This window comes from Tachysurus vachellii, chromosome 3 (genome assembly GCF_030014155.1).
Source record: "Tachysurus vachellii isolate PV-2020 chromosome 3, HZAU_Pvac_v1, whole genome shotgun sequence".
In the NCBI taxonomy this organism is placed as follows: Eukaryota; Metazoa; Chordata; class Actinopteri; order Siluriformes; family Bagridae; genus Tachysurus; species Tachysurus vachellii.
The window spans coordinates 25721382-25742754 of NC_083462.1; the positions used below are offsets into that span (position 1 = coordinate 25721382).

The window sequence follows — 21373 nt, forward strand, 5'->3', positions numbered from 1 at the left end:
CTTATAACAGAGTGTCTTATCTACAGAAGAGGATTCATGTAGAAACTATGAACCATTGAAGAAATCTTGTTTCAAGAGGGTAAGAATATAATTAAACACCCATGTCTGACTATACACATCTTTCAAATATGAAATAATACTAATATGAAACATATTGCATTAACCAACTAATATAGAATAAATAGAATGCTCTAATATAGCATTCATTCATTCATTCATTCATCATCTACCGCTTATCCGAACTACCTCGGGTCACGGGGAGCCTGTGCCTATCTCAGGCGTCATCGGGCATCAAGGCAGGATACACCCTGGACGGAGTGCCAACCCATCACAGTCTAATATAGCACAAGTTCTTTATATATTCAAAACCTTCTGTCAAGGCCGTTATTGGGCTGAAAGGGATTAAGCTTGTCACCTGTTATAGTGGGTCCTGGCAGACTTGGCGATGACCAGGCACACAATCTGATGGACTAAGGCAACTTCAGGATGGCTGAACTACATTCCTCCTACAAAACAGGCCTGAGCACTTAGAACACAGTAGGTTTCAGATTTCTCTCTGTAACACAAAAAGATTCTTTTGAAGGTAAACTGTGTTGATCTTAATCGGTTCCTTTGGACAGAGAAGCTTGAGCTGTGAAAAGAGAGGTAGTGTTGATTTGTACATGAGAGCCAAAATTTAACCATCCTGCTTTTTAAAGCAGAACATATTTAACAATATATTTCAACATACTTTATTTTGTTGTTCAGATTGTCTTAACTTTTGACAAATTCACTATAATACAAAGCTCTTACAAGACAAAGTCAGTTCAAGGTGCAAACTAAGATACAAATGATTATTTAATAATTCTATAGTCTAATCCAATATCATCTGTGTCAACAATGCGAACTTGGAAAGAGATGTGAGCAATCCAATTTTCTCAACTGGGAAAACAGGTAGTAGGAGCAGTTTTTGGAGCAGTATACACACACAGTTGATCAATAAAAGGAAAATGGTGCTTCTGCTATGTTGTAAGCATTTTGCTGTCATGGTTTGAGTCCAACGTGTATCCTTATAGAGAAAGATCACTACAAATGTATACAAAGTTATTCTGGTTGATCACCTAGGATGACACCTTTATAGCCAGTCTGACAATGTCCCCGTTTGAAAGGCACAATGGCTCACTGAATGGTGTGATATAACAGATATCCGCTTGAGCCTGGGAGATTTTGGAAGTGTTAGATGTAATCAAGAAGCTCCATAATCAAAATTGAGGAAATACACTGTATATTTCAGAGGAGTGATGTTCATCCCTCCAGTACAGTCTCACATGTCTTCATTAGTGAAGTGTCAGTAAATGGTGCTGTGGTGTTTTGAATGCTGCAGGGGGTACTGGTCTGGGAAACAGGAAATTCTGCTAGAAATTCTTTATACATCAGGAAATACCAAATAACTGTATTATTCAAATTAATTTCACATTCTAAAATAGAATATAAATATATTTTTATATATTACAGTAAACGGTAAAATCCAGACATTTACAGTGTGTTAAATACTGTACATATGATTAAAACTGAAGGAAAAAATTGCATCCAGTGTTTTCTCTGAAATAGGAAGCTGGCCCACCGAGTCATGCAGCCTGCTCTGTTTGTACCGTTTTTGTGCTGACTGATGGATAGATGACTTCTCAAAAACTTCAAAAACATCTCAAGCAGTAGACTGCAATAACCTAACCATTCTTCTGAATTGTAGAAATATTTTATACCAGACCATAAGCTTTATTAAGACTGCAAAGTCAAATACTGTATAATTTCACTATACCACAGCTAAGCCTCCATATTGACCAAGCATGTACTTAAATCTGGTCTTAACTGTCTTAAATATCAATCTAAAATACAAATATTTGAATGAGATTGAAATAGAATTCTACTGATAATAACATAATTTGTTGGATACCTGCACAGATTGTTACCTACAGAATAGATCATAATAAATCTATTCCCTTACTTATAAATATATGCATTTTTAAAAATATGGATGCAAGCACTACCATTAATAATCACTGCCAGCAATTGTAATAGTACAATAAAGGTTTCAAGAGTGGTTTGTTCTTCTGAATGTGTAGCTGCTTATTACTGCACCGGAAGATTTTTATTTTTTATTACTGCTGTATACTGTATATTGTGGTCCCTTTTCGACATTAATAAGCTTAATTAACTTCATAAAAGATGTTCATATATGTAAGACTGCTGCAGCCTCTCCCAATTCTCCAAGCCAGTTATATCCGTGCACCATCATCTAGTTATTAGTCTTATTTATTTATTTTTGTATTTTTAAAGACATGTGTAAATAAAGGTTGCTATAAAAAAGCTTCCTCAAGTGATAATGCAGCTGTATTCCTAAAACAAAAGGACAAGGGACACTTCTTTGAGAATGCCAACATTCATATTCTGGAAAGAACTCAATTTCCATGTCTATTTTGGTTCAAATGTGCTGTAGTGTAATAATGCCACAGGAAGCATGATTAATAATACACCGAAGGCAGATATATGTACAGGCTTTAGGTTCTGACCTATTTTGTTTTGCCGCATTAATTACCATGATTTCCAACGTAGATCTAATCATAGTTCTAACACTGAAACACTATAGTCTACTTAATATATAGATTTAGTAAATTGACTCTTTGATATTGTTTTATTTTCCACATTTGTCAGTGAAAAGTCTCTTATTGAACTGACCTCCTTCACAACATTGACCCTGACATTTCTTTATTGACTTTAATCTATTGGCTTTAATGGTATAACTATATTATTATATTCACACAACAATATCCAGTGCTTCATTGATACTGTCTTAGTAAATAAGCCACGCTATGAGTGGTGGCAGGCATAAGGCAATGGTGCTTGAGTAACATAGGAAATAGGATGAATGGTTAAATGTGCTGAAGTTTATAAAAACTGGAAAAAATTGTGAAGCTGAAAAAATAAAAGTCACAGTAAATGAAAAGGAAGGAGTAAAATTCTTGCTAATGCATTGTACTAAAGTTGGCACAGTGGTGCACTGGGCAGCCTTACTACTCACAGCTCCAGAATTTATCCTACATTTATCCTACACACGGGTTACTCTCTGTGTGGACTTTCTCTGCTTGTTCTCACAGTGTGTTTGGGTTGGTTTCCTCTGGGTTCTTTGGTTTCCTCCCTTTGTCCAAAAACAATCAGCTAGGAAGACTGGCTATGCTATATTGCCTCTAGCCATGAAAGAGTGTGTACATGCACGGTGCACTTGCAATATTACCGTTGTTGACTCCATATACGTTGTGATAACAAGGATAAATCAGTTACAATTAATGAATAAATGTATTGCATTGACTGTATGAGACTTTAAAATAGCAGAAATTAATTTAACATATTTTAGTCTGTAACCTGTTCTATAGTCAGTTAGGGTTAGGGTTATAGCCTGTAAAAAATTGTGTTGTTTTATGGATTTTTGAACACTATGTTGTGTTTATAAGGGTGTCTGTGGATATATATTTCAAATATATCTTTTCAAATATGTTACATTACTACAATATTCCCTTTACTGGATATTTTAGAGCTTTTACATGCTTAACCTCGTGAATATTAAAGATTTAACAGGGTGAAGAGCTGTATCGTGTTGGGAACAAGGGGAAACACCTAAATGTGCATTGCATGGGGACTCCATCAGCAGGAAATAGTGTTATTAGTGCAGACTGAACGTCAACGTGGCCACTGAAAGCTGTGCCAGTGTGTGCGCCTCCCAGTGGAGAAGCTGCTTTATGTGCAATGTGCAAATGCAGGATTTCCTCTGATATGCAGCGCTGATGCAATATGAGATCAGACTATATTGGTTCTAATCATATTTCACAGCTATCCAAGCGATTCAGACCTCAAACCTGACACTGATTGGGTTTCTATCCGAAAGGTGTCTATGTCACGATTCTATGAATGGACCACACTCTCTTCCAACTTACTCTCGTGTTCACCACTGAAATCAGCTATATAACAGTCTGGAAGGATTTCGTTTCTCATATAGTCTCGTGATGAATCGTCGAGACTCTTTTAATATGGTGAGAGATTTTTATTTCTCTAACTGTAAGCAGGGATTTATCACATGGTATTCCGTAGCGTACTATCTCCACACTGACGTAATGTTAAAGGCACTGAGAACGTACCATTCCGTACTACACTCGAAGGGGCGAAACGTTCTCAAAGAAACGCTCTGAGAAAGCCTAATTAGATAGGTTATCTTTAACCGAGGTGCGGATGTGAATGATAAGAGTTTTTGCACCACATGTTCGTATACAACAATAGCATAATTAGACGTCGAATGCGTACAGAAGTCATTCCAAGTGTTCAGCGCCCCTGTGAAAATCATGGTACGCGCCACTCTGCCGCGAGCCCTTTTTTTTTTTTTCTCCATCCTCCACCACTTCGTCTGTTCGTATCAAGCTGTTCCATGTCTTCCGTTCTTTAACACAACAGCGATGTGGCTAAGGAAACCAACCTGCTATTTTTGGCACGTATCCTGCTGTTAAAACGGAGGCCCGTGTATTTAACAATCCGGTTATTACACAAGTTAGTTGTTTCAGGCTTTCTTGAGAAGGAAAGAGTGCGAAAAGCGACGTTAGCTTCAGTCCCATGTTGTCGCCGAATCAGAACGAACATGACCGCTCCAAAGATCCGGTGAAATACGGCGAACTGGTCATACTCGGGTGAGTCACGTCACGGTACCTAGTCCTACTTTACACTGTCTGGCCTTTGACACTAAAGTGTGTTGTATGTCCAACATACTTTAGCTATTCCGGTTTCGCACGAGCGTTTAAAAGCAAAAGTATCCTAGTAACCGTAATTAGGTTGTCATGGTGACACCTCAAGTGTATAATAAACAACTACAGGTATTGAAATATCCATTAATAAAACCTCGTGTGTACTATGTACTATGTACATAATAACAAGCATATGCACTATAGTGTGTGTATGTATACTAAGATAATTGTTAAATATGTATATAAAGCTATATACATACATAGGTGTGTGTGTGTATATGTATATAGATATATATATATATATATACACACACACACATATATACATGCTATATACATATACATGCTATAAAGCACCGCACTGTAGTATCATGAGTCAAATCACCACAATGAAACATGATTATACTACTATAGGGTCTCGAACATGGTCATAAATGTGTCTGTAACTTTTACAATACAGTATTGTAAGAGAGTGCAGGTTTCCTAGTCAAGTACTGTAATATTTACAGTAAACAGCTGTTAAACATGTTTACAGTGTGGTACTGTAACATGTTGCATTAGTATAAAATAACACACATTTGCAAAACTGGATTTAAAAAAAGGATTTGTACCCAACCATGGAAGGTTGGAAGTGCTGAGGTTTGGACACACACCTTCTGTTCTGTTACTCAAAGACAACCCATGAGCCACCGCTACCGCTATGTGATCTATATTGCAGGAGTTAATTCAGGGGTTGAATTAGTGAAAAGCTAGTTGCAGTGGCTCATTGGTTAAGACGTTGTGTAACAGTTCACAAGGTTGTGCGCTTAAATCCCAGCACTTGGGTTGGTCCTCGAGTAAGATCCATATCCTTTAAAGGCATCAGCTGAATGAAGATATAATTGGATTAAGCATATTTTATACTATGTTAGATATTATAGTTTTTTTTAAAAAATATGTTTTACACTTACACGTTATAATTACTACTCTAAAATTTATAGCCATTTTGTACAGTGGTAGTGTATACGTTTATGTATATACTCAAGATATTTTCTTACCTATGCAGTTTAAGGGAGGTTCAAATGTAGACTTGGATCTGCATCAAAGAACTGGAGAAAGTTGTATGGAAAAACTCCTTTAGAAGGCATGAAGAAGAAGCCTTGGATGGAACCACACTTAATAAGGAAACAATACTTTTCTGGGTAAAACTGGAGAGTGGGACTATAAACCATTTCTTTTCTGTTTTAGCACAGTTTACAATAAAGTTAAGCAAAAAAAACCAACATAGAAAACACAGATTTTCTAACAAGAATCAAATTATGCCTTAACACAGACTGCAGAAAAAACAGATTTATGTACTATAACCAAAATCTGTGGACAGATGGTTAATTATGGTTTGAAACCTGCATTGATTTTGGGGCCAGGTACAGTTTGAAGACCTCTTGAAGTTATGCTTTTTTTATTTCCTTAGGCTGCTCTGGGTTGCCACTGTGGATCACTGATCCACATATATTTTATATATTATATTGTGTCAGTCAGCTGTATGGTCTGGTCTTTATCAGCAATCAGGTCTGTGCTGAACTCAGTTTGTGATGACCCATTAGTTCCTCAGGAGCTCTCGATTGCACTATTATAAACTGTTGTAGAAAGGATATTATTTACATTTACATTATTTACTGTCCAGCGTCACCCAAATGATGATGGGTTCCCTTCTGAGTCTGGTTCCTCTCAAGGTTTCTTCCTCATATCGTCTCAGGGAGTTTTTCCTTGCCGCTGTCGCCTCCGGCTTGCTCATTAGGGATGGGGATAGATATATAGTATTTTAAATTATAAGTTAATGTTTTTAAATTATTTCGAAACTTTAACTGTGTATATTAGTTAATTTATTTTTATCCTTATTTTTTCTTCTTCTTCTTCTTCTTCTTCTTCTTCTTCTTCTTCTTCTTATATATTTATTTCTTTTTTCTCTCTCTTCTGTTTCCATACTTCTGTAAAGCCGCTTTGAGACAATGGGGATTGTTATAAGCACTATACAAATAAATTGAATTGAATTTGAATTTGAATATTTGATTTATTCTACTACAATATATACAATCATGTATATATAAGATGTACCTTTTGGGATTGAGTGTGTCTCCTGTTGGTCTTAGCCGTCTCCATGGGTGGTAGTGCAAATTAGTGGGCCTTTTTGCCAGGTCTGTCACGATGTGATGGCGTAAACAATAGGAAAATGAAGCCATGTATGTTGTTTCAAGTTGTTTAATTATAGTTATGGCTCCTCTGAGTAGTTAGTGATAAGCCATTCTAACAGTGATTGTAATGTGTGTTTATGTGCCTGAAATACTGTGCAAAATGTGTATGGTCCTTGACTAAAAAAACAAATAAATTTACACACCCTACTAGTCACGAGAAAATAAATGTTCAACCTCAAAGCAATAAGTAAGGATGAAGTTAGTGTGGTTTCTGTATATAAATGCTAAGCATGTTGGTTATTTTCTGTTTATCGATGGGCAAAAACCGTGCAATCACTGTGTATTGAAATGTATTTAAAATACTGCTAAATTCTCAGTGCTACTTAATGGAGCATTTTAGACTGGAAAAAATGGAGGGTAAAAAATGTGGCTCATTATGTAGCTATTTTTAGTTTACATTTTCCACACAGGAACAGGGAATACCACATTCAGTAAACAGGAAACTATATAAGCCAGTCCATGCAGAAAAGGACATCATAAAGTCATCAAAAGGTCCACTAATTTAATATTGTTATTTGCACTCCCACACTTTATGTACATAACTTATCGTTCATATTCTATACTCATATTTTATATATTTTATTTATTTTATATTCATATTTTATACTCATTCTGTCTATACTGTGTCTCATTGTCTGCATTGTTTTCTTGTATAGTGTTATTTATGTCTGTACCTTTGAGAGTCACAAACTGCTGGAACCAAATTCCTTGTGTGTGTCAACACACTTGGCCAATAAATCTGATTTTGACTCTGATTTTAAATTCAGATTCCACAACTTTCAGTTTTGTCTCATAGTCTTTGTTAATTTTGACGTTTTAAACTTTCAGGTCCCTTGAGTGTGTCCAGATTTATATTCTCTACAATATACCATTCCTATTAGTTTCCCTGTTGCTACTGAATCATTAAATTCAGTAACCAAATAATGCTTTAAAATGAATGAATAAATGTATAATATGCTCGACATTTGAGTATAAAGTAAATAAAGTAAAATGTTAATAGATTGTTTTACATTTAATCATGTGAAGAGATAAAAGATACATTAACTAAAATTCCTAGAGAAATCCTAGGTTGTGAGTTAAAACTGTTGGTCTTTCACTGTTAAAGTCTGTCATTCCACTTGTCTGTGTTCGATACGTAAAATGACAATTCTAGCAACAGTTCATTAAAACCGTTACTACACTTGCTGCAGGCTGTCAATCAGACTGTGTGTTGCATGGCAACTGGCTTGTTTGGGAATAAACAAAGTATTTGTCCATATTGTGTCTGAAATGTCAGGATCTCGATATTAATTTCTTGTTTATACACTGCTGTTGTATAAAAGCCACATCACACTCTCCCTTATGGTGTTGTACTGAATATCAGCTAGGCTGTGATCACCTGCAGCCTTGTGCCTACAGCCAAAACACAGCCGTGCTGACATTCAGTAAAACAGCTCTCTTACTTATGCAATATTGCCTGATCTGATTATTCAACATTAGCTCTGGTCCACTAATTTGATTGGAAAAGTGGCTTGCAAAGAGTGCTGAGGTTTAGTATAACAGCATTGGAATCTTTCACTGTTTGTATCACTGTTCTAAGCAATAGTTTTTACTACCACGTTATGTCAGTCTGTCTGTGTTGCTTTATCCAACCGAGGCTTCTTTGGGAAATATCTGTAAAACAACAATACCAGCAAGTAACAAAGTGTTGACTACTTCATATTTATTTCTTGTTTATAGAGCTGTTGTATGAAAGGAATATAATACACACATTAATAGTTTTTTATATTAAATATCAGCACAACCCCGAGGGCAAAGCACAGCCATGCTAATATTCGGTACAACAGAACACTTCATGTGAAGTTGCTAATCAGCAACAGAGAGAACATGCAAAAAAACCTCCAAAGACATTAACCCAAAGTCAGGCTCGAACAGTGGACCTCAGAGCGTCTTCTCTGTTTTGCAGTATTATCAGTATGTCATCACTGCATCCTATCTAATTAGCTAATACTAATACTTTGTCCAAGTTTGTAGCCATTATCTTGTACAGTGTGACCATTAAACATGCAAGACTGTGTAAAACAGCCTTACCTTAGCCTTAAGTGTAGTATAGTACTATATTAGATTTATTCATCATCTACAATCCTCTCACATGAGAGTGACCATGAGCTAATAATAATGAGTTAAAAGTATCTCTGTATATTCTGTTTTTTTTTTAAAAATAGAATCACGTTATACATATAGACAGACCTGTACAGACTTTTAGCGATTGGCCATGATTTGCTTGTCATTGCTGTGTAAATCAACTCTCAGATGTTGCAATTTTTCAGACTATTTCTGAGGCTCCACAAAACTGGCTGTGCTTCTCCTTGATTCTGAATATTTTCATAGAAATGTACCCAAGAATAAGCCCAAATCACAATTTAGGCTATACAAAACTACCTGTCAGGGGTGGAATTAGAGCTTATATTTTAAAAAAAACATTATAAATTGCATTATGGCTTCTCTTATATAAAAAATGCATGGAAAACATAGTTGGTGATCTTTTGGTTTGTTCTGTAAATTTCATAATCAGTTTTGCACGGGATACAGAGAGCTGTATTGTCAGGACCACATACAACCTGCTGTGTGCCAACTAAGTAGTAAATCAAGATTTTGTCAAACTCTTGGCTTAATCACGTTGTATAGCAGGACAGGTTCAGACAGTACTGTAACACAGAAATGAAAACAAATCAATATTTGGTTGATGCAATGCGCTGTAAAGAGATTTGTGCTTTACAGTGTAAACGGTCATGTATTTTGTACACCGTAATAGACCTGCATAAACCCAACAGTGTTCAGTATTATACAATATTATTTAACAGATTAATATCAATATTACAGTGGCAACCATTTTGTTGGGCTGTTTACCCACAATTGAAATGTAAGCAGGTAGTTTAATATTATCTTGTGGTAATAAAATGTATATTGCAGTAGGAAAGTTTACATAGTAGATGTTTATCATTCATCTGAATAAGTTCTACTAGCACATTTGTTCTGGCTTGTTTCTAAAAATTTGTCCATGAGTCTCACATGATTTTGTACTAGGTCTGTGTTTGTCTGTGACAGGATACTGTTGGCCTTTACTGTCGTAATCTAAGCTCTAATCATTTGAGCATGACTAGCGATATTTCACTTGATACCTAATAATACATAAGACTTTTAGGTCAGCATGAAAATCCAGGAGGAAAGGTTATTAAATATTTCAGTGTGTGTGTGTGTTTGTGTGTGAGAGACTGAGAGTGTGGGTGTGGTGAGCATGTGCGCATGTGCACTCAGGCGAACACTGGTTCTGCTGTGCTGCTCTTCTGTCTCTGCTGTCTCACTGTGCAGTGCTGAACTGGCACATTGACCAGTCTGGAGACGGTCAATGCTTTTGCACCACTGCAAGCAGCGAAGACATCTTACGGAGCTGATTCACAAATGTGGCCAATATCCATAAAGTAAATCTTAAAACCAGATGTGTATACTGACCTGTTCCCGTGAAAAATGAATGTGAATTTAAATCCATACTGAAAGCTGTAACTCAGCCCTGAATCTGAACTTCTGTGTATTTAACCTTTCATAAGAATTTTATTTGTGCAAGACTATGGTACAAACTTAGAGGCCTGCAAAGAAACCTTTCCAATCATCAAAATCTGCCTTGTTATTTAGACTAGATTCATTATCAATTAGACACAACCCTGGTTGTCTTAACTAACTGAAATGTACAGAATACATGGCACAGTACATAGGGGAGGGCCTTTAGGGCTACCGAAATACAAACCGGCCGAACGTCTCTGCAGTTTCCCATGCTTCGCCTCAGTTGTGCTGTTAGTCACTGATAGCTGCAGGAAGAACAAAAGAGCCTTTCTACAGCAGCAGCAAACAGGAGGCTGCAGAGACTAAATACCAAACTGAGTTAGTGTGCCTAGAGCATTCAGATGCCTCTGAGAACCAGAGTGTGTGGAACATGGGAGAGATCTCTTTACCTATTATGGGGCACCACGTGCATCTGAGATTATCTAAAAGCCTCTTAAGTGAAGCCTTCTCATCGGGTTTTCATCCTTGCCTTATAATCCAAGCACTGGAGAAGAATTCCCCTGCTTAGTCTATAAAGACTTGGAGTCTAACCTCTGAGAGCAAAACTAGACCAGACACGTTTTTTACTAATCCATGCTTGGTGGCATTCATCGGTACCGCCCCCAAAACCTGTCGTAGCACAAATGTTTATTGTTATAGAGAAACAGCTAATCTTTCTGTTCCTTGGTTTCTGACACCCTGTTCTTTGTACTGTATATGTGTGTTTCAGAGGTTTATGGGTGTTTTCGCAAGAAACCAACCTGCCAGTCAAAGGGTTCAAGAAAAATGAAGGATAATAAACGTTCATGTTTACAGTGCCCGTATGAATTTACTCCACACACAGTCAATACCTTTCATTCCGAATAAAGGTTTTCCTAATACAACTGGGAAATAGGAAAAGGAGTGAGATAAATGAGTGTGCTAAATATTTCAGCAATGTCTGCTAGCAGACAGAGACAGTGAGAAAAGGATTGTTTATCTATACAGATGCCATAAAATTATTGATAATTTAATTTGAGAAATAACGTCAGTATCAGTAGAAATAATATCAATAATGTAAATTAGGTGTCTGTAGAAATGTACAGATTGTTGGTAACAATTTTTATCATCATGCATTTGTGTTTGATGTATGTATGTGTTTTCTTATTTATCTCCAGGTACAATGGCTCCCTTCCTGGTGGAGATAAGGGGAGGAAAAGGAGTCGCTTTGCTCTTTACAGAAGGGCACAGGCTAACGGTGTTAAGCCAAGCACTGTGCATATCCTCAGCAATCCACAGGACAGCAAGGTGTGCAGTGTAGTTGAACACAAGCTGTAGTTCAGCTCTTGGTTGCACAATTCCACTTGAATACAGACTGTTGTAGAAAGGACATTCTACATTCACACTGGAAACCTCTCAAGGTTTTTTCTAATTTCATCTCAGGGAGAGATAACTTGCCACCGTTGCCTCAGGCTTGCTCATTTGAGATAAATAATAACACGATTTTAAACTATACATTTTTTATTCTATGTTTCTTTACTTCTGTACTTTAAAACAATGGCCATTGTTACAAGCGATATACAAATAAATTGAATTCAATTAGATTCAAGAGAAGTAGAATTATTCCAGAAGTTTTTCATATTCTAATGGTTATTGTACCTACTCATTTAAAATGATTCTAATGCATAGCACTGATGTATCATTGGGGTTGTAATTAAAGAGGAGGTTTGACCTTTTGTTTCAGGCAGTTAATAGCAGGGGGCAGCACAGTATCTCCTTCACACTCTCTAGGAATCAAACTGTGGTGGTGGAATATTGTCATGATGATGACACAGATATGTTCCAGGTGAGACAAATAAATTCAGCTGTAAAATATTTATTCATTGACCTAATACATGCAGAGCTAAAAATGCCTACAATTTAGGTGTAGCATTTTCTTTTAGCCGTTGTAATGATATGGACGGGGCACACCTAAAAAGCAACTGGTAATACTGACACTATCATGTGATCTGTTAGTTTACATGCAAAAAATCTGTTTAGGTCTGATTAGTAGAAATTGAAATGGGTATGCAAAACATTATGCTATAAATGTATGTAGAAAACATTTCTTCTAATTATTTTTGTATTTTCTTTACAGCATTTTCTTTGATGTTCCTAAGACCATTGTATAGGACTTTATGCTAATTATGCTCTAGCTGTCTCGTCCATACGCAATGTAGTATTTTTTGTTCTCTTTGCTCACATGGATATTCTTCTTTGCAATTTTGGCTAAGCATTGGATAAGCGAATGTGGTTAAAATGTGACCGCATTGATGCTTTCTGTTTACAGGGTTAACCTTCTATTATGATCTGAAACATTGTTTGAATCATTGTTTCCAAAAGTATATTTTGGAAAGGTTACAAACATTGAAAATATACTTTTAAAATGTTTTTCATTTGACGTTTTTTCATCTCAACAAAATCTGATTTAATCAAAGGTTGCAGATAGCAAATGAGTAATGGTGTGCAATGGAAAACTGAAATGCAGCATATATGGATGTAAATGTTTCATAAATCACTGTTTGTCCTTATGTCTAGATTGGCAGATCCACTGAGAGCCCCATAGACTTCGTGGTGACTGATACACCAGGAGGATCAAAAGAAAGCGAGGACTCTGTTGCACCCAGCACCATCTCGCGCTTTGCCTGCAGAGTTGTGTGTGAACGCAACCCCCCCTACACTGCCCGGATTTACGCAGCTGGCTTTGACTCCTCCAAAAACATTTTCCTTGGGGTTGGTATTCATCAATGCCGTTTGGACACGTTTGTCATTTTAAGATTTGTTTTTTTTGTTACGTGAGAAACCGGCAACGTATTGTCCATCATTTTTTTTCATGCTGTCGGTACTCTAGAGAGCAGCATGGCTGTTTTCCATGTGCCACTTCTGCACTTATAATAATGGATTGCCACACTTATTGTAAGTGTTAATATTTTTAGACTCTTCTATTTGTAATGTGTCTAGAGAGATTTCCTTTCAGAGCTGAAGTGGTCAAGTGCGTAAAATGGTCAGGGTTAAGCACTGGTCTCTTCATCTCTTGATTTACATGAAAACGAAGTTTGTGTGTGTGTGTGTGTGTGTGTATATATATATATATATATATATATATATATATATATATATATATATATATATATAAAAAATATATAAAAATAAAGTATGAACTGGACAAAGGAAAAACCCTACATGCTTTTGAATTTTACAAAACTAATGTTTTGTTTTGTTTGTTTTATTGTGATGAACTGTAATGCCAGGCCCCCTGGCCTCAACATCAGTGCCTGAGCTCACTAATGCGCTTGTGGCAGAATGAGAAAATCCACAGACCCACGTTTCAAAATCGAGTGGAAAGTCTTCCCAGGAGGGTCAAGGATATTCTAACAGCAATGAAGAACTAGAATGGGATGTTCAACAAATACATATGGGAGTAATGGCCAAGTGTCCACAAACCTAGTGTTTTTGTTGATTGTAGGCTGTCTCTTTAGATATTATTGCATTGTCGCAGTTATATTTTATGTACAATCCTTCACATATCAATTCCTTCCTGCAGGAAAAAGCAACAAAGTGGAAGAACCCAGATGGTCATATGGATGGCCTCACAACCAATGGAGTACTGGTGATGCATCCACAAGGTTTCCCAGAGGAGTCCAAGCAGGGCATGTGGAGGGAGATTTCTGTCTGTGGGAATGTCTACACTCTGAGAGAGACCAGGTCTGGCCCCATCCGTGGACAGCTGGTAAGTAATATAAAATTAATATAAAAAACTAACCACCTTAAATCCTTCCCTCCTAGAGCCTGCCACAGAGCAAACACGATTCAAGGCACAATTTAAGAATTAATGGAAGGCCAAATTCTGAATATAAGCAGCTCTTTAAAGACCAAACTATTTGAGGGCACCAGGTGTTTGGTTTAAGACAGAAAGTACTGTAAATCTAAATGTGGTTTACAGTACTAAAAATGTACCATAAACTTTAGTTATGTATTTGTTTGTGTTTGTTTGTCTGCTTGATTTCTGGCTTTCCTTTGAGGCACAGTTATGACACTGATATTAATCTGTGATGTCTGTCTGGTGGAGTGAGACTGGCATTAACTCCCACACCAACTCTCTAGCCAAAACCAATGTTCTTTTTTGATGTAGCTCTTTCTGAACTCAATAAGAAAAGTATTATTTTGAAATAAGTAGTTGCAGTTAAAGTAAAGTTAAATAAGTGTGTACTTTACTACACAAGTTTTTTTATACATATTTTGGAGACAGCTAAATGTCCATGCAAGCATTCAGTACATTCTGTTTACTGTGTTTGAATTTAAGTGTTAAAATAATTTAATTGAGTTTTTTCTTTAGGCTCAGGGTGAAAGCAGCGCTCTGAAGGATGGCTCTCTGGTAGACCTGTGTGGTGCAACGCTGCTGTGGCGCACAGCCGAAGGCCTTCTCAAAGCTCCTACTTTGCGTCACCTGGACGCACTGCGTCTGGAGCTGAATGCAGCACGTCCACAATGCCCAGTGGGCCTGAGCACGTTGGCGTTCCCCAGCCTACCCCGTAGCCACAGCCTGGAGGAACGCCAGCCCTGGGCCTACCTTACCTGTGGCCATGTGCACGGCCGACATGACTGGGGCCAGAAGCCTGAGCACAGCCGAGAGTGTGAGGGAGGCCCTAACACAGGTTGCAGACGAGAGTGCCCTCTGTGTCGATCGCTAGGGCCCTACGTGCCCTTGTGGCTGGGCTGTGAGCCTGCATTCTATGTGGACGCAGGGGCTCCCACCCACACTTTTGTTCCCTGCGGCCATGTGTGCTCAGAGAGGACGGCAAAGTATTGGGCTGAGACATCGCTGCCACATGGGACCCACGCCTTCCAGCCCATATGCCCGTTTTGTTCTACGCCTTTGACCGGCAGACCTGGCTTCACCCGCCTCATCTTTCAAGGGCCTGTCGATTGACAAGTAGCCGCAGGGGGTACAAAGCATGATAGGATTGCTTTCTTGGGAGTGTGTTCATACTGTAAATACACATGCTGAAATCACATGCAAATCTACCGTAGCTTCCTTAGTATATGCACACAATTAACTCAGTATGTGTATTTTGCAATTGAATGCAGCCCTGAGTTAGCCTGGTGAACAACATATTTTAATCTAGCTATAAATATCACCATATTTTGTTCATGGATTCAGTCAGACACTGACCCTGTAGTGAGTCACATCAGTGTGCCCTGATGAGTTACAGGGGCAGTTCATGTTTGATGATATTTGAAGTAAATGGTTAATTGTTAGAAGAAAAATTAGCTTAAATGTATGGAGAGCCATACTTGCTATATTAATTCCTTTAACTGAAAAATTAGCAGCCCAGTGAAAAAGAGGCTTTTCTGGGTTTGGCAAGAGCTTTTTTTTTTATCCACTTGCTAATTTATGATGGCGATATACACTACCAGTGCCGGACAGAATCCATGGAATTGAAACAAATTTACAGTACCAAGTACCTCTTCAATTTAAGATTGCAGCGTAATACTCACCTATTGCATACTAATTACTGGGCCTCTGGATGCTTGTAATAAGTTGTTGGGAAGTTAGTTTGATGATCTCTTTGATGTTTTAGTTTTTAGGATCTCAGGACAGGAAGTGGGGGACTGCTGCAGAAACCTGTGACTTCTCGAAAGTTTACATCTAGCTTTTAATGTAGGGAGTAAAATGTCCATGCTATTGATGGACTCCTACCTCCATCGATGGCCAATTGTACTGATTCCTCAGTGCGTTATATGTGCATTAATTGCACCTAACTCTAAAAAGGAAACTCTCTTAAACAAACCCATCTTAAGCAATAAGCATTCCTAGAATTAAGCTAAAGCTCAAAGGAGAGATGCAATGACTCGAGCGTGTACTACCTGATTCTAGTATACATGTGGTGAACTCGGAATTGTAGTCGTTGAAGGGCTTTAGCAGGTCATGAGTAAAGTAGCCCTGGTGATTTTTAATTTTTAGATTGTTCTTTGTATTATGATTGTTTTAGCATTTAAACAACAGTTGAAGTTGTAGCTGCAGTATACATAGTAGTAGTTAAAAAAACGTCCAGATGTAATATTTTTGTACATGGTTGTGTTACTAAACTTTGACCCAAGGTCAGTTTTTATATAACAAGTGTTTCACGTATATATATGTATAAATATATTATTTTCATGTGCAAATATGATTTAAATCCTGGAGAGCCCACAGCAGAAAAGTATGCCTCACTGTGTCACACTCCAAAATGTTATAGGAAACCCTCAACATAGTAAGCAGTATGATGAATGTACTATTCTAGGGCCTAGATAATAACTCTGCTGTTCTTGGTGCTATCATTCAATTTAAATGCTTCATATATATTTTTATCTGAACATCACTGCACTTCTTGAAAGTATTTAATTGTTTTGGTAACTTAATGTCAAAATCACCCACTGAATCACTTCTACACATGCAGGCTTTGCACTATGCATGTCTATGACGAGCTTTTCACAGGAGAAGGCTTTTAAATTGCAAATATATATACAGTGTTAAGACAGACACACTCTACTTTACCTCACACGCAGGAGAAGAGACCTCAACTGAACATATTTTTATATAAACTGAAAGAGATAACGTGATTGATTTTCACTTTTCTTGCTTGTCATGACTATTTCATACAACTGAATTAAATTTTCTTTTTTTTTCTTCTTCCCCAAGGGGCATTGTATGTCCTATTTGATGCATTGTATCTATAACCACTAATATTCCTTTAAACAACTTAAACAGATATCCAGCCAAGTTAATGCATTCCTTATTTGAGTCAATCCTGGAGACCCAAGACCACAGCTGTGTTGTAGAATTTTAGTGTCTTGCATACATATACACACACATAAAGATGATTCAGTGTCTTCCTGATGGCTCAGAAATGCCCTTCTGTCCAATTTTAAACCTGCAAGGGATCTTGTTCCTTCTGCAAGCTGATAATGGGCAATCTCAGGTTTACACAAGTCAGAGTTTACACTCATCCCAGTGTCTCTGTACACTCTATTGCCAGGTCACCATTAGCAGGATTGGAGATATGTGTGCCTGTGTGTGTGCTAATATAATTTACTATTCACGAATTCTCACAACAGGGTCTTACCTCAGAGAACACAAAATCTGGGGCATATTCAAGATATGTGAAATACATTATTAGTCTGGTTCACTGACCACATTATAGTTCTGTGCTGTATCTCCAGTCGTCTTAAAATTTTTGCCTTGCTTAAAACACAGCATATACAAATTACTCTGGAAGAATATGCCCTTAAATATACAATTCCTATCCAAACTTTTATGTCATTTGTCATTTATTATTTGTACTGAGTGATTGTTTTAAAATGGTATTAATATAAACCCATCTACATGCAATGCTAGATGTAGCACTGATCTAGTCTTACACTGATTGAAATAATCCCTTATGTGTCATAGTTTAAAGACTGCATTGAAGTATGGTCAGTATCAAATGATATGAAAATAGTCAGCACCTTGTGTTTGACCTCTGTAAAACCTCTTACAGACTCGTGGTCATGACCTGTGACCTTTCCACTGTCACATACCACTGAGCAGGCCTTAAATACAGCTACAAAACACACAACAAACACAGACACACAATTACGCTTGAACCCAAGGTGCACTGACAATCCCAAGTCAAAATTTTAATAAAAGTTATGTTTCCAAGATGGTTTTCTTTATCATTTGTGTTTTCTCTTGTTTTGGTAGCAAGCATATATCTCTTACAACTTTGGCCAGTAGATGGCATCATTGCCATTTTGGTTTGCACTTTTAGTGTTTTGTATTTTTTTAGTGGTTTGTATTTTAGTTATTTCCAGTTGTCTCTTGTGCTGATCATCATACTGCTAGTGCAGTTACAATAGTATTAAAGAGAAAGCATTTCCACAGTGTCAGAGGTGAATGGTTATAGTCAGATTTTATTAGGTCCTTAAAAATAGAGCAAGATCTTCACTTCATGTTTCCCAGTGACAATGTCATAATGATAACTATGTAGAAGCAGCAATGCAGTGCAGTGCAGTTGAGTTACACTGGAGAATATGCTCCGAAAACTCAGTGGTATTTTGATTAAGGTATTAGTTTGGAGGTTTTGTGTGTTTGAACCAGATGAGTAGGTGAGACCATTGTGGGTAATGGAGACAACCTTAGTCCAAAGCAAAAATAGGTAACTTGTTCCTAGATGGCGGTGTAACAAATAATATTCTTAACTACCTGCAATGATCAAATTAGCCTTTGTTTTATTGATGATGATGATGATGATGATGATGATGATGATGATCAGACAGAGAGAGAGAGAGAATTGCTTTTAACATCCAGTTCACATGGTATAGTTTTAAGAATTCTGTAGTATTTAAATATGTATTATTAAGTATAATTACATTTAATTGGTAGTTAATTAAAACTACTGGTTTGCATGTTGCCTTGTATAAGAGTGTCTGCTAAATGTAAATGAAACCTTGAAAGCTATAATTTTGGCATTCTCTGTCATGTATGTAGCGAACCCCAGATTCAGACACATGACCACCATGGAGGCAGGGTTTGACATGGGGTAATATAGTTCATAAAAATGTAAATGTAAAAGAATAGAGTCATGATCTCATATAAAAATCCTCAAAATCATCTAATAACTTCTAAACAGTTATTTATACTTGTATAAAGTGCTGAGATAAAGAACAGCCACTGAAGCCTTTTGCAGTATATCTTCTTAACATGAGTTCTTGCAGACATGAGTGTGCTATATTTCAGATATTAATTATTACACTGTGTCCCAGGGGAGAAGTGTTTGGTGAAGTGTGATGTGGTCTCGATGGGAGGATTTGTGTGTCCTTATCAAGTCTCATTACTGCCAACACAGTCTCAGTGATCGCTTTATGTTCCCAATGCTCCTCATCCATTACTTCAGTGTTTAACAACTGAAAATGTTTAATTAACATGTACAAAAAGAAGGTTAATTAACTCTAGCCAGCTCCCTCATTACTCTTATTTTGCTGCAAGTCAAAAACTAACTTCTTTGACAGTTTAAATGTATATTAAAGACATATTTCTTTAGCCAGGTGTACATATAACACATAACATAGCAGCGTGCTCCTGTACATCTGATCAAATGCACATTATCATCTAGTGCTGGTTAATATTATGAACTGCAGCTATGCTAATTCCTCTCCACTTGCTTCTCTTTTTCTGCCCATCCTGAGGCATCCAGAGATTGTACCAGATCCTTTTGTGTTCCTCTTCATGTGTTTTTCGGACAGTCAAGAGGAGATGCCAACTACATGTGGTGTTTAAGGACAACAACCTCCAACAACAATTGTTGGACTGTAAATTTATAATCACACCCTCCAGTGTCAGCCAAATGAGGATGAGGTTCCCTTTTGAGTCTGGTTCCTCTCAGGTTTCTTCCTCTTTCATCTTAGAGAGTTTTTCCTCACCACAGTCACCTCAGTCACCTCAGGCTTGCCTATTGGGGATAAATTCAAACACATTTAAATATAAGTAATATTAATCTTGAACTTTTTTATAATATTAATCTTTGCATAATATTAAACTTTTTTTGTATTATGTTTTTTATGTTCTGTAAAGCTGCTTTGAGACAATGTCCATTGTTAAATGCACTATACAAATAAATTTGCTTTGAAATGAATTGCATTGAATAATAACATACTAGTTTATCCACCTAGTTTTTAAATCCAATACATTTTAGTCACTTTTATGCACTCAGCAATTTTTCAGTGCATATGCTAATAAGGCTATTTTATAGCATTTAAATGTACTGTATATCCTGCTACCTAATGTGGATCGAGGCAGTAGTTAGTATCTATTCTACTCAATATGTTTGTTGGTGTAATCTATTATTCCCTGGTCACATATATTCATTTATCTTCAATGATTTATCAGAGTCCCATCCCTAACCCTAGGGGCTGTACTGGGTACACTGGCCACAAGGTGGGACACCAGTCTGTCACGGCATACATAGATACTCACACCTTACAGAAGCCAGTCCACCTATCAGCATATTTTTTTAGAAACCTAGAGGATACTCAGGTGGACATGGAGACAAGAAATTGAAACTCCAGACAGACAGTAAGCTGAGCTCAGGATCGACCCAAGGCCCTGGAGCTGTGAGGCGGCAGCTCAATTTTCTGCTCTCCCACCATCCCACCACTCTGCATATACATTTGAATCTAATTTAACTGCAATAGTTGTTAACTATGTTTCATTTTAGTTTGAGATGCGGTCTTAATGACATTCCCTTAAATTCATACAAATGTTGAAGTAGCATTCTTTTTTCTCCATACTAAAAAAGCAAAAGCGATTCTGAAATTTTACTACGTTGCTTTACTGTCCAGCACTATGCTTTCACACCAGGTTCGAAACATAGACAATGCAATACTTATCAGAGATCACCAAAATAATCAATTTATGGTCTGTTCTGGACATGGTAGGCTGTGAAAGCCGTATGCCTGCCCAGTTTCTACCCACACTGTAATTTAGTAATGAATCCTAATGTTAATAGCACTTTATACCATGATATAGAATAACGTAATATCAAATGATGTCGTTCAATAATGATTCATTTATTTGCACTCTTATTCAAAGCAACTTACAACTAATAAAGGACACAATTCAAGGGCTCAAGTGCATTGTCTGATTACTAACCCAAAGATAACTGAACCAGTAAGCTACCACGGTGTTAAACCATTTACAATGACATTTTACAATGACATCTTACATTTATATCGGTTCTATGAAATTTTTATAACCTATAGCTT

General features: G+C 37.1%; 1 protein-coding gene across 2 annotated transcripts; it reads left to right on the forward strand.

Annotated features, from left to right (window-relative positions):
- Positions 1-4408: 4408 nt before the first annotated feature.
- LOC132843265 (E3 ubiquitin-protein ligase pellino homolog 2) lies at positions 4409-18272 on the forward strand. Of its 2 annotated transcripts, none has more exons than XM_060866457.1 (6): positions 4409-4709; positions 11731-11860; positions 12297-12398; positions 13130-13324; positions 14136-14321; positions 14928-18272. In XM_060866457.1, exons 1-6 carry the CDS (start codon positions 4636-4638, stop codon positions 15519-15521), a joined length of 1281 nt encoding a protein of 426 aa, XP_060722440.1. In that variant the 5' UTR covers positions 4409-4635; the 3' UTR covers positions 15522-18272. The 2 variants fall into 2 exon arrangements, with proteins under 2 accessions (XP_060722440.1, XP_060722441.1); XM_060866458.1 differs by lacking the exon at positions 4409-4709 and adding an exon at positions 9614-10455.
- The last annotated feature ends 3101 nt before the right edge of the window (positions 18273-21373 follow it).

What these genes read in the sequence shown, in the direction of transcription:
- LOC132843265 (XM_060866457.1), top strand. Translation starts at nt 4,636, where the DNA reads ATGTTGTCGCCGAATCAGAACGAACATGACCGCTCCAAAGATCCGGTG. An exon ending in CCAAAAACATTTTCCTTGGG is followed by an intron (nt 13,325 to 14,135) that starts GTTGGTATTCAT and finishes TCCTTCCTGCAG; the next exon opens with GAAAAAGCAACAAAGTGGAA. An exon ending in GCCCCATCCGTGGACAGCTG is followed by an intron (nt 14,322 to 14,927) that starts GTAAGTAATATA and finishes TTTTTTCTTTAG; the next exon opens with GCTCAGGGTGAAAGCAGCGC.